Source organism: Carcharodon carcharias, chromosome 8 (assembly GCF_017639515.1).
Source record: "Carcharodon carcharias isolate sCarCar2 chromosome 8, sCarCar2.pri, whole genome shotgun sequence".
Taxonomy (NCBI): Eukaryota; Metazoa; Chordata; class Chondrichthyes; order Lamniformes; family Lamnidae; genus Carcharodon; species Carcharodon carcharias.
In genome coordinates, this window is record NC_054474.1 from 64,267,428 (window position 1) to 64,280,633 (window position 13,206).

The following is a 13,206-nucleotide window of genomic DNA, read 5'->3' on the forward strand; positions in this document are numbered from 1 at the left end:
TTGTTCCTCTTCTTTGCAACTGAGCATGTTTAGAAAACGTGCCTTCTGTCATGACCAAATAAGTATGAGCAGCAACTGAACCTAGGGGCAGAACTTTCCATTCGGCGTGTAGGCGTACGCCCGCATGCCAGAACATTAAATGACACTCGATCACAAAGTCGTGTGATATTTTGTTCCCGTGTACCCGCCGATAATTGATATGCCTAATAAGGCCATTAACCAAGTAATTAATCTGAGTTTTATGCTGCCCGTCCAACCTTATGGTTGGAGGGCAGACAAAAAGGTCAAGTGGCCTTTACGTTTTTAAGGAAACCTCATCCACGAGCGGGATGAGATTTTCTAAAGCTTTCACAAATTAAATAAGAACTTTTTTTGAAAAATAGAAGCATGCCCCATCTCATGAGACACAGTCATATGAGGGGACATGTTTCATTAAATTTTTATTGTATTTATTTATTTTTAAAAGCACTTCAATTTCCCTGAGGCAGCTCTGTGTCTCAGGGAGATTGAAGGGCTCTTTCGTGCGCATGTGTGAAAGAGCGCTGGACCCAGCACTCCCTCCTCCCCAGCCTGCACAGGTAGTGCCTGACTGCTCTTGATCCACGCAGGGTGGGCCTTAATTAGCCCACCCATGTGAAATCGAGTTGCGGAGCCGAACGCGGGCGGTGGTCAGCTCTGCGCCTGCCCGGTCTCACCGAACCTGCCCAAAGAATGGAAAATCCTGGCCTAGGACTTCAGTTCCAATTTGAATAACTTAAAACCAGAAGTCAACGTTTTAAAAATCCACAATCTTTACTAATGTTCTGGATGGACCACTTGAAATTGAGGTTGGCTGTTCGCATAAGACTGAGCACTACATCTAGATTGTTTGGCATCTTTATGCCTGCACGAAGACATGTTGCACTTTAAACTTTTGTCAAAAGAATATACTTAATTAAGACTAAAACCTATTCAGAGGTTTATCACAGCCATGTAATTTACGAAAAGAAATCTCAATACTAACTGATCTCAGTGAGTGGGAGGGTGCGATGTTCTCAAAAACATGTGGACTTTATCAGGAAAGTCTGATGGGGAAAATGTTTTGGAAAGTCAGTTTGACACTTTATGCACCATAATCAAAGTCTATAATTCAAATTCTTTCTGACTTTTCTACAGCTGAAGTCAATATTTAAAAAGAAACTTTATGGGCATTGATGATGATCCGTAACTTCCGAGCTCCGCAGTGTCGTACTCGGGAGGTACCCCAAAGATATGCTGGGGCACCCCTTGGCAACTCCCTACGTAAGCATTGCATGGCAATTGGCCGGGAAGTTCAAACTTCCAATGGATGATTACCCTGCACAGAGAGCCGTCCAAAACTCCGATTTTAAACTGCAGTCTTTGGATGGTTTTGACTGCCTGAATAGTTACACAGGAAAAGTTATAAGAATTAAAACCACTTCTAACTGCTGGTTAACTAGAGTGCTGACTACCTTCCCGACACCAAGTCCTCCCCCCACCACCATTGGACTCCTCACCTCCCCCCCCCCCCCCCCACCCTCCCCTCGAGTACCCTCCTGACCACCCAAAAGCTCCCAATAGACCACCTGAAACCCACCCTCTTTTTTACTCCCCACCTTCCCTCCACTAATTCTACCAACTGAACCTATCCACTTACCTTCTCCCTGGCTTCTCAAAGCATCTAGACCTTTAAACTTAGCTGCTTTACAGCAGATAGTGCCTTTAATTTTTTTTAAAAAGGGTTGTTGTTTCAGCTCCCCCAGCTCTTCTACACTTGACTGCACTGCACTTTATTCACCGGTCCCAGTTGGAAGATTGGTCGAGAAAGCTGCAGGTGCATTTCAGTACAAGTAGATAGGAGCGGAGTCACAATCTAACTGTGATTGCCACTCCACAGAGCTTCTGGCCCAATATTTGTCATCTCAAGAACTTGGCTGTAATTTGCATTTGTTTTTCAAATAAAACATCATTGCAAAAGAGACAGCAACTCCAGGAATGGCATGCTGCAATACTTAAATACCCTTTAACTGATGAGTACGAGGAAATTGGGACTGTATTCTTGTTGTGAAATTCTGCTCGATTAAATAGACACTTCCCACTGGGCCCTGCACAGCATTCGCAAAGTAGAGACTATCGGTCATCTGTTGTAAAGTGAAGTAATTGGATATGTTTAGAGCAAAGGAAGCAGTGTAGACTGTAATTCATTTACTGTTACTTTTTCTCCCACTGCTAATTGTCATATTTTTAAATTGTCCAGAAATTATATTTAAAATTTATCTATTCATGTGTTTTTATGAAGCTTGTTTCCCGAATTTGGGCAGAGGAGCTTGGTGAAGGAAAGAATTAGAGCCCAGGTTGGGATCGTAATTTGTAAAGCAGTAATGACGAAAGGATTGCAATAATTTCTGTGTGTTCTGAGTATCTGAAGTTTTTCATGATCTTTTAAAAGAATTGTATACATATTGTCCTTGAACATTCCTGCTTAGGTACACACATTTTGTAGAAAAAGGGCAGCAGCTTAGATGGTCTGGTTTGTGGAAGGGCTGGCATTTTTTAATAAGAAAATCAGCATTGTTTTGTTCTACATTGTTTGTATATAGTGTACATTATATGTAACTATATTTACTAGTTGAAAGCCAAAACCTAAGTTTTATTTATATCCTATATATTTACTCCTATTCAACAAATGACTAATAATATGACTGCTATTAATAATTGATTCTTATTGGAATGTGCCAAATTAGTGTTAAATACTTTAAAGTATCCTTGTAGAGGAAAAAAATTAGTCATATTTTGCTCATTCATTGTAAGCCTCAAAACAATGATGCCAAATGATTAAAAATTAGGATGCAAGTTGTGCTATTTTGCCTTTTAAAGTCTTTGAAGGGCATATTGTAAATTGCAATGGTTGCTCCTGTCAAATGATAGAGATTTGTTTTGTACCACATTCATGTATCTATTCTGTTTCTGCTTCGGCCATGTCAGCATCACAGTCTAACATCCATATTCTGTCAACTTTAATAAGTGTACTCAACAATGTGATAATGACCAGATAATCTGTTTTGTGATGTTGATTGAGGGAAAGCTATTGGCCAGGACACTGGGGATAATTCCTCTGCTCTTTGAAATAGTGACATGGGGCCTTTTACATCCAATCGAACAGGCAGATTGGACCTTGGTTTAACATCTTAACCGAAAGCCGACAGCTATGACCAATGTGCTTCCTCTAGTGCATTGGAGAGTCAGCCTTGATTCTTTTAATTATTATGCGCTCAAGCCATGGAGTGGGACTTGAACCTGGAACATTGTGTTTCGGGGATGAGAGCGTTACCAACCTAGCCACAGCTGACACAATTTGCTCCTTTTTTTGGTTGCAGGAATAAACAGGTAGTTAAGATAAGTGAAATATTTCTAAAAATAATTCTAAGACTCGGCTTCCTGATAAATGATTCAAACCTGTGTGATCTAGTCAATATATTGCTTATGATACTATTTTCATCAATCATTGTAAAGTGATTTATAATGCTTGACCTTGCTACAAATATCAAATGTTGAGATTTAGTACATCAGTTATTATAATCAGGACTAATCTGCTTCTTCTATTTGTTTAGCCAAGTTACAGGATGACCTCCACGGAAGATGATAATGCTGACAACATGTTCACGCTCAGTACCCCAGCCTCTTCTGCTTTGAAAAACAAGGAAATATTCTCCCATTATTTTAGAAGAGCAAGAAAAGAAAACATTAGATGTGAAGAAACTTGCAGTGAAAAGGCTGAAGAAGTGTTGCTCTTGTACCCCAACAAAAGCAAAAAACTTTATTGTTGGCTTTTTGCCTGTCATAGAATGGTTTCCAAAGTACAAATGGAAAGAATGGATTTTAGGAGATATTATGTCCGGGCTTATCGTGGGCATCCTACTTGTCCCTCAGTCAATAGCCTATTCGTTGCTCGCAGGGCAGGAGCCAATATATGGGCTATATACCTCATTCTTTGCCTGCATCATCTATTTCCTGATGGGAACATCAAAGCATATTTCAGTTGGTATCTTTGGTGTGCTTTGCTTAATGATTGGCCAGGTAGTGGATCGAGAACTACAGTTTGCTGGGTTTGACCTCTATGATGATAGTAATAGCACTACCCAATCAGAAATGTTCAATCAGTCTGCTCATGTGTGTGGCAGAAGTTGCTATGCAATTCGTGTTGGCTCAACATTGACTTTTATGGCTGGAGTCTATCAGGTAAGGTGAACATTTAGCCAACCATTGTGAGTCCTGAATCAATGCCTGCTATGTGTACAACACAATGATGAAGTTATGGGCCTGGAAGTTCCTCCATGAGGTCAAATTGAGAGTTAAAGTGCACCCACCCTGCTGATTATCCAATTACACTTAAATTTTCTGCAAATCTCAATAGAATATGGCTAAACATAAAATGGCTGTAAGTGAACATAAAAAATCAGGGCCCAAGGAAAGCATGGAACTCATAGTATATGAAAATTTAAAGTTTCAACTCATTCAGCCTTCATTCAAGAACATCAGGCACAGCATGTTTAAGAACTGGAAGAGTCATATAGATTCAAAACATTAACTTTGTTTCTCTCTCCACAGATGCTGTCAGACCTGCTGAGTTTTTCCAGCATTTTCTGTTTTTATTTCAGACTTTTTTTTCATTCATGGGATGTGGGCTTCGCTGGCTGGGCCGGCATTTATTGCCCATCCCTAGTTGCCCTTGAGAAGGTGGTGATGAGCTGCCTTCTTGAGCCGCTGCAGTCCATGTAGTGTAGGTACACCCACAGTGCTGTTAGGAAGGGAGTTCCAGGATTTTGACCCTGCAACAGGGAAGGAACGGGGATATATTTCCAAGTCAGGATGGTGAATGACTTGGAAGGGAACTTTCAGGTGGTGATGTTCCCATCTATGCGCTGCCCTTGTCCTTCTGGATGGTAGTGGTTGTGGGTTTGGAAGGTGTTGTCTAAGGAGCCTTGCTGAATTCCTGCAGTGCATCTTGTAGATGCTTCACACTGCTGCTGCTGTGAGTCGGTGGTAGAGGGAGTGAATGTTTGTGGATGGGTGCCAATCAAGTGGACTGCTTTATCCTGGACAATATCAAGCTTCTTGAGAGGTTGAGTGGTGTTGGAGCTGCGCGCATCCAGGCAAGTGGGGAGTACTCCATCACGTTCCTGACTTTTTCCTTGTAGATGGCTTTGGGGAGTCAGGAGGTGAGTTACCCATCGCAGAATTCCTAGCCTCTGACTTGCTCTTGCAGCCACAGCATTTATATGGTTAGTCCAGTTCAGTTTCTGGACAATGGTAACCCCCAGGATATTGATAGTGGAGGATTCAATGATGGTGATGCTATTGAATGGCAAGGGGTGATGATTAGATTCTCTCTTGTTTTAGATGGTCATTGCCTGGCACTTGTGTGGCGTGAATGTTACTTTCCACTTGTAAGTCCAAACCTGGATATTGTCCAGGTCTTGCTGCATTTGGACATGGACTGCTTCAGTATCTGAGGAGTTGTGAATGATGCTGAACATTGTGCAATCATCAGCGAACATCCCCACTTCTGACCTTTATGATGGAAGGAAGGTCATTGATGAAGCAGCTGAAGATGGTTGGGTCTAGAACCCTACCCTGAGGAACTCCTGTAGTGATGTCCTGGAGCTGAGATGACTGACCTCCAACAGCCACAACCATCTTCCTTTATGCTAGGTATGACTCTAACCAGTGGAGAGTTTTCCCTCTCATTCCTACTGACTCCAGTTTATCTAGGGTTCCTTGATGCCACACTCTGCTGCTTTGATGTCAAGGGCAGTCACTCTCACCTCACCTCAGGAGTTCAGCTCTTTTGTCCATGTTTGAATCAAGGTTGTAATGAGGTCAGGAGCTGAGTGACCCTGGCAGAACGTAAGCTTGGCATCAGTGAGCAGGTCATTGCTAAGTAAGTGCCACTTGACAGCACTCTTGATGACCCCTTCTATTACTTTGCTGATGATTGAGATAAGACTGATAGGGCGGTAATTGGCCAGGTTGAATTTGTCTTGCTTCTTGTGTACAAGACGACATACTTGGGCAATTTTCCACGTAGCCGGGTAGATGCCAGTTGTAGCTGTACTAGAACAGCTTAGCACAAGTCTTCAGCACAATTGCCAGAATGTTGTCAGGGCCTGTAGCCTTTGTAGTATCCAATGCCTTCAGCCATTTCTTAATATCACGTGGAGTGAATTGAATTGACTGAAGACTGGCATCTGTGATGCTATGGATCTCTGGAGGAGGTTGAGGTGGATCATCCACATGGCACTGCTGGCTGAAGGTTGTGGCAAATGCTTCAGCTTTATCTTTTGCACTGATGTGCTGGGCTCCTCATCATTGAGGATGGGGATATTTGTGGAGCCTCCTCCTTCAGTGAGTTGTTTTCAGCACCCTCAGTATTTTGCTTTTATCTGCCATGTTCTTATGTTCACTCATTCACTTCATACTGGTGTATCTTGCCTGCTGAATACTCTCCAGCTGCTTGTTTACCAATTTCAGATTGGAGTGGAACTTAGCTGTGCTGTGGTTGTCACACCCTTTGGTAGCTCTGAGAAATGCTCCTGGGCTTTGTTATCGCTCAAAGATGGCCCTGAGGTTTGGCATTACTGGGGGATGGTCTTAGGCTTTTGTCTCCCTGAGCTGAGGATGCTGGATTTTGATAACATAAGCCAATCTTTTGACCTGGCATTACTGGAGAGAGAAACTAAGATTTGGCAGAACTCGGGAGTGAAATATGGGGATTGGTAGATTATTTGGGTCGTTAAGCAATGAGAGAGATGTGCATTTATGCAGCACTTTTCATGACCAACAGGCATCTCGAAACACTTCACAGTCAATGAAATATTTTTGAAGTGTAGGTAGTGTTTTAATGTAGTGGACATAGCCAATTTGTGCACAACAAACTCCCACTTACAGCAATGTGACAATGATCAGATAATCTATTTTGTGTGCTATCTTCTCTTCAAAAAATACATTTTTGGAATGTTGGCATTGTTGACATTGCTTGTAATGAGTTGCCTTTGATACAACTGAATGGCCTGTTAGGCCATTTCATAGGATATTTAAGAGTCAACCATGTTGGTGTGGGACTGGAGTCACAGGCCAAACCAGATAAAGACAGCCGAAAAGATATTTGCAGGATTGTTTTTAATTCCACTCATCATTTTTTCCCTAAATCTACCTCATGATTGGGAATGCCTCCAGGACATTGTTATCATATATGACTTAAAACTCAATTCAAGATAAACTGAGCACAGTAAAGGATGCCTTAGTACAGGCAATGATTATCATTGTATTGCTCTGGTGCTGGATAAAAATAATAGTGTTTCTGAAAGTAAGAATGTGAAGTCTAATGCAATCAAATAAAGGGCTTGTCTAGTAGTCCTGATTGTAGTCACAATTCCATGCTTCAGGGAAATTTAAATACATTATTGCTTCATAAAGATCACATTTTCTGTGGTATTCAATAGAAAACCAGTGCACTTCAATAATTCCTGATAAAGGGTGCAGACCTGAAATGCCAACTCACCTTTTTGCAAATATTAATTGACCTCTGAGCACTTAGTATTTTCTTCTTTTGTTCATTTCCCACATCCACTTGTTTTTAATTTCTACACTTCAGTAACTAGGTTTTTACAAAATATGTCGCTTGATTACTTAATTCAATAGTGTTATTTTAAGACTCTTGAAGAATGCAACGTGTGCTGATTAATGCGGTTAAATAGTTTCACTTTTATTCATTTACAAGATGTGGGTGTTGCTGGCTAGGCCAGCATTTATTGCCCATCCCTGTATTGCCGTTGAGAAGGTGGTGGTGAACTGCCGCCTTGAACAGCTGCAGCTCTTGTGGTGTAGGTACGCTCAGTGCTGCTAGGGAGGGAGTTCCAGGATTTTGACCCAGGGACAATGAAGGAACGGCGATATATTTCCAAGTCAGGATGGCACATGGCTTGGAGGGGAACTTCCCGGTGGTGGTGTTTCCATGTATCAGCTGCCCTTGTCCTTCTAAATTGTAGCAGTTGTGGGATTGGAAGGTACTACCTAAGGAGCCTTAGTGAGTTTCTCCAGTGCATCTCGTAGATTGTGCACTGCTGCCACTGTTCGTCTGTGGTGGAGGGAGTGAATGAGTGAATGTCAACCACCATGTGAACATGGCACAATTATTTATATCTCTGAAACTTGTATGTTATTTACAACTGTTTTCTTAAAATTTTTTACAGGTGGCCATGGGCATCTTCCAAGTGGGCTTTATATCAGTATACCTGTCTGATTCCTTACTTAGTGGGTTTGCCACTGGAGCATCATTCACCATACTCACTTCACAAGTTAAGTATCTTCTTGGGATCAGCATTCCACGTGCCCAAAGTCCTGGTTCACTTGTGCAAACTTGGGTGAACATCTTTAAAAATATCCATACTACTAATATCTGTGACCTAGTAACCAGCATGGTGTGCCTTCTGGTTCTAGTGCCTTTAAAAGAAATAAATGAATATTATAAATCCAAGTTGAAAGCACCGATTCCAGGCGAGCTTCTGGTTGTAGTTGCTGCTACCTTGGTCTCTCATTATGGAAATTTGAATGCGAACTTTAATTCTACTGTTGCTGGAAACATTCCTACTGGATTTATGGCTCCCACCTCTCCAGACTGGAGCTTGATACCTCGAATTGCTGCAGATGCCCTTCCAATTTCTATAATTGGCTTTGCAATTACAGTTTCTCTTTCTGAAATGTTTGCCAAGAAGCATGGGTATACAGTGAGAGCCAATCAAGAAATGTTTGCTATTGGTACCTGTAACATTATTCCAGCTTTTTTTCATTGCTTCACAACCAGTGCTGCTCTCGCAAAAACCCTTGTGAAAGAGTCCACGGGTTGCAGGACGCAATTCTCAAGTATAGTGACTGCTTTAGTGCTTCTCCTTGTGCTTCTTGTGATTGCACCTCTTTTCTACTCTCTTCAGAAATGTGTCTTGGGTGTCATAACTATTGTAAATCTCCGTGGCGCTTTAAGAAAATTTCTTGACTTACCCAGAATGTGGAAGGTGAGCAAGGTGGACACTGTCATATGGTTTGTTACAATGTTATCATCGGCCTTAATCAGCACAGAGTTAGGACTATTAATTGGGGTTAGCTTTTCTGTGATGTGTGTCATTGTGCGAACACAAGTGCCAAGAGCCACTACGCTTGGCCATTTGGAGGGGACAGAAATTTATGAAGACTTGGGAAGGTATAAAAATCTTCAAAATTTGTCTGGTATCAAAATATTTAGATTTGAAGCTCCATTATACTATGCAAACAAAGAGTTCTTCAAGCGATCTCTCTATAAAGAGACAGGAGTTAACCCAACACTAGTAATCGTAGCAAGGAAAAAAGCAGAAAGGAAAATGAATCAGGAAATGAAACAAAAAGTGACAGTAAATTCTTGTACTTCCATGAAGACTGAGGTTACGGTACAACTCTCCAAGCAAGAGTTTGAATTTCATACAGTTATTATTGATTTCTCAGTCATTCAATTCTTGGATACTGCAGGTATAGCTACAGTAAAGGAAGTCTTTAAAGATTACAAACAGATTGGAATCCCAATTCTTCTATCAAACTGTAATGCCTCGGTTATTGATAGTCTTCGCATTGGAGGCTATTTTGAAAATGGTAACATCCACACATTGGTATTTTACAGTATTCATGATGCTGTTATGTTTGCTTCAAACATACACCAAAAGAATGGTGACTGGGAAGCAAGCAACCTCTGTTAATGTTCAACTGTAACCAAATACAAGAAAACTACCCAGCATTGTTAGCTTGAGAAACTTGAACATGTTGTTTCAAAGTAAACTGAAATAATGTCTTCATTTTAACTTGATGAATTATTTTACATGCGTCTGCAAGTTTTGTCTTTTACATATATTTCTGTATATTTCTGATCATGATGCTTATTATGAGGTGGGATTAGAATATGCGGAACTTCTAAGCAACAACGTTTAATAGCATTTGTTTAATTTAATTTGGATTTCATATTTTAAGGAGAGGCTCTGAGTTCTTAAACACTTAATATTGGAGAAGTTTAATTTTTGAAAAGGTAGTTATAAACATTTTTCTAGAGGCTACAGAGTTAAAAAGTAAGTTTTGCGAAAGATGTTCTATGAAGCCAAACCTTTATGATGCAATAAATAGATCTGCCTTTTTCAGTCGCTGTAAAGGTGGAGTACTGATTAAAATGTATTTTAGTAATGTGCTTTTGCCTTTATCCTACCTGAAATGTTTTACTTGGGGGCAGAGTATCTGCTTTCAATTTTACAGTTTAGGGAAACTCAATTTTACTCTTAGAGGATTCTGGGTGTGGTAACTACTTACCATGCATCAACTGGGAAATTGGGTCATGCTCCCTAATATGAAAAAAATGCTGTGGCATGTCTGTGTTGGCATAGATCAATGACAGCAGCCATTCTGGAGTTAGTTGATCCTTTTTTAAAAAAATAGAAAATGGAAATGTATACATTTGTAATTTATTCTGAGCTTTTCTTCCATGTTTGTCTCCTGATCTCTTCATTTCCCTCCCACCTAAAGGAAAAGGTGCTGTGTCTTGATGAGGTATATATTTTTTTCTCTTGCCCTTGCAGCCATTTTTGTCCTTATGGGGCTTGAGTATCAGCTTGATATTGACAATGGAACAGAGCAAAGTTGAGCCTGATCATGTTTCCAATTGATAGCCACACATACATACATTCTGCCATATAGCAATCAAGTGAAGGAGGCCTGACTGATTTAATGTTATCTCCCCTCCCTAGCCTAGGAATGCTATGGCCAAATGATTTGTGCTGGCAGAGATCCCATAATTTGGTACAACTGACCAGGAATCCAACACTGCACTTTCTGGTCTGAATGACACTTTTGCAACTTATAAATGTTAGACATTGTTAGTGTCAGAATCTTGATGGGCTGAATTCGCTACTGTACTTAATGTAAATTTTGTTTTTTACTTATATGAAATTCACTAGTGGGTTTAACAACAGAACAAATTGCTGGTGTAGTCATTACACTGATTAGATCAGTTAAACCAAGAAGGACATGCATCTTTTAACTTTGGAAACCCACTAGTGAACTTCATATAAATGAAAAATGAAATTTACATTAAGTACAGTAGCAAATTCAGCCCATCAAGATCATAGCACTAACAATATGTCTGTCATTTAAAAAAAACTTAGACTTTTAGCACTGGCCAGTTGATTCTCCAGGTTAGCTTGAAGATATGGTTACTCAATATACTCCATAATGTTAAGGACAATGCTTTATAATGTATGTATTTTTCTAGTACTCTAATAGCTTGCAAATTATTTACTCTACATTTTAGAAGCATTACCACATTTTTTAATTTTAGGCTTTCCTCTCATTTCTGTTGGGTTCTTAATTTAAAAACCCAGTTTAATCTATTGATTCTTTTTTATTAATGTACATGAACCGCTACCAATGGGAAGCTGCAGTTAAATTTACAATTGCAGTAGGCTTTATGCAGTGTGCCTTGAACAATGACTAATTCTGCACTAACAATAGCCTTTATGAAGGAGAATTAAGCTGCTCACTAAATCAATTTAAACATTTTTATTGAAAGCAATGTGAAGTGCAGACAGCCTAGTTGGTCAAGCAACCAAACAAAGTGGTAGTGACAGCATGGGAGAATACCCATTGCTCAAGATAAAAGATTCAAATGCTAGCACACAGCATATAAAGTCATTGTAAGGTGTCCATACAACTATCTGAAATGTGCACCTTTATCAAGTGTAGAAAACCTTGATGGCACTGCTAATTATGACTATACAGAGGCCATAACATTACAAAGCTGCTTATTATTGGAGGTAGTATGAGCTCAGATAAAGTATTTTGCATTTTAATTGCTCAAATAAAAATATTAACTACAAAGATAAGACCTTTTAAAATTGATTTTTTAAAATTATGATTGCTGTGTGTGTATTTTTTTTTAAAAAAAATTCCTTCCTATGCCTTTCTGCAAAGTTCCAGATAAATATCAATTTTTGGATTTGTGAAGATAATTGAAAATATTGATCCTTTTAGTACTTACCTTTTATATTAAAGTAAAACAAAATGAGGGTATTCACTGTTTTAAAATAGATTTACAGTCGTAATGTATGGACAATTTTAGATTTTTACATAACTTGAGTTCAAGTTGGTTGACAGAAATGGACATAAAATGAGAGGTCCATTTGTACCATTTTTCAGCCTGGTTTTTATCATTGATTGTCTATTCCTATACACACATGCTTCTTGAACAGAAGTGATCTGCACAACTAAAGTAGTCTGTTGTGACAGTGGGCAGAAATGTTTGCTCAGTGAGTGGGCATGTGCCCGCCCCACTCGAGTGTTAAATGACACGCACTGATGTTGGCCAAGCATGCCGATGTCGACGTGCAGTCGCGCGGTAGTTCAGTCGGCGGTTGGTGGGCAGGCGAAAAGGCCAAGTGGCCTTTGCATTTTTTTGGCCGGATGAAGTTTCCAAAAGCAAATAAAATAAAAACTTTAATTTTTCATTAATAACATGTCCCCTTATGTGACTCTTTCACATGAGCAGGGACATGTTTCATTTCATTTTTATATTTTTTATTTTTCTTCACATCTCTTCATGTCTATACATCAGGGAGATTATGAAGCGCTCACTCGTGCGCATGTGTGAAGTTTGCGCTCGGCCTGCTCGCACTCTAACCCCCGGCCCCCTGAACAGGCAGCGATCAGCGCTGCTGCTTGTGTTTCATGCTGGGCAGGCCATAATTGGCTTCCTGATCGCCCCAACCTGCCAACGGCAAAATTCAGCCATGAACTTTTTATTATGCAATATGTGCTATTTTTGAAAAATGCTTTAAATAGATAAAGTTGCTATATATTTACCAACAAACTGATCATGAATATTTCAATCCATTTAATTTTTCACTCTTGCATTTAAATTCTTACTGCAAATTGCTCATTTACAATACAATCTTGCTTATGAAAACTTTAGTTTCAGACTTTTAATATCATGCAAGTGGTTAGCAGCATCTTTTCTCATTTTCATTTTGACAAATTTTCCCCAACTCCTCCTGATTTGACTTTGCTGATTTCAGAGAGCTGGCAGACTGAGTCGGTCAAAATTGTGGACACATTTATAGATGATCAGAGGTGTGCATTTCGAGG

General features: G+C 39.9%; 1 protein-coding gene across 1 annotated transcript; it reads left to right on the plus strand.

The window, feature by feature from the left end:
* Positions 1 to 3,693: 3,693 nt before the first annotated feature.
* Positions 3,694 to 11,128, plus strand: slc26a2 (solute carrier family 26 member 2; the record flags this gene model as incomplete). Its single annotated transcript, XM_041193449.1, has 2 exons — positions 3,694 to 4,239; positions 8,253 to 11,128. Coding segments are annotated over 2 exons (2,076 nt in total), but the record flags the coding sequence as incomplete, so codon positions are not given.
* Between the last annotated feature and the right edge of the window lie 2,078 nt (positions 11,129 to 13,206).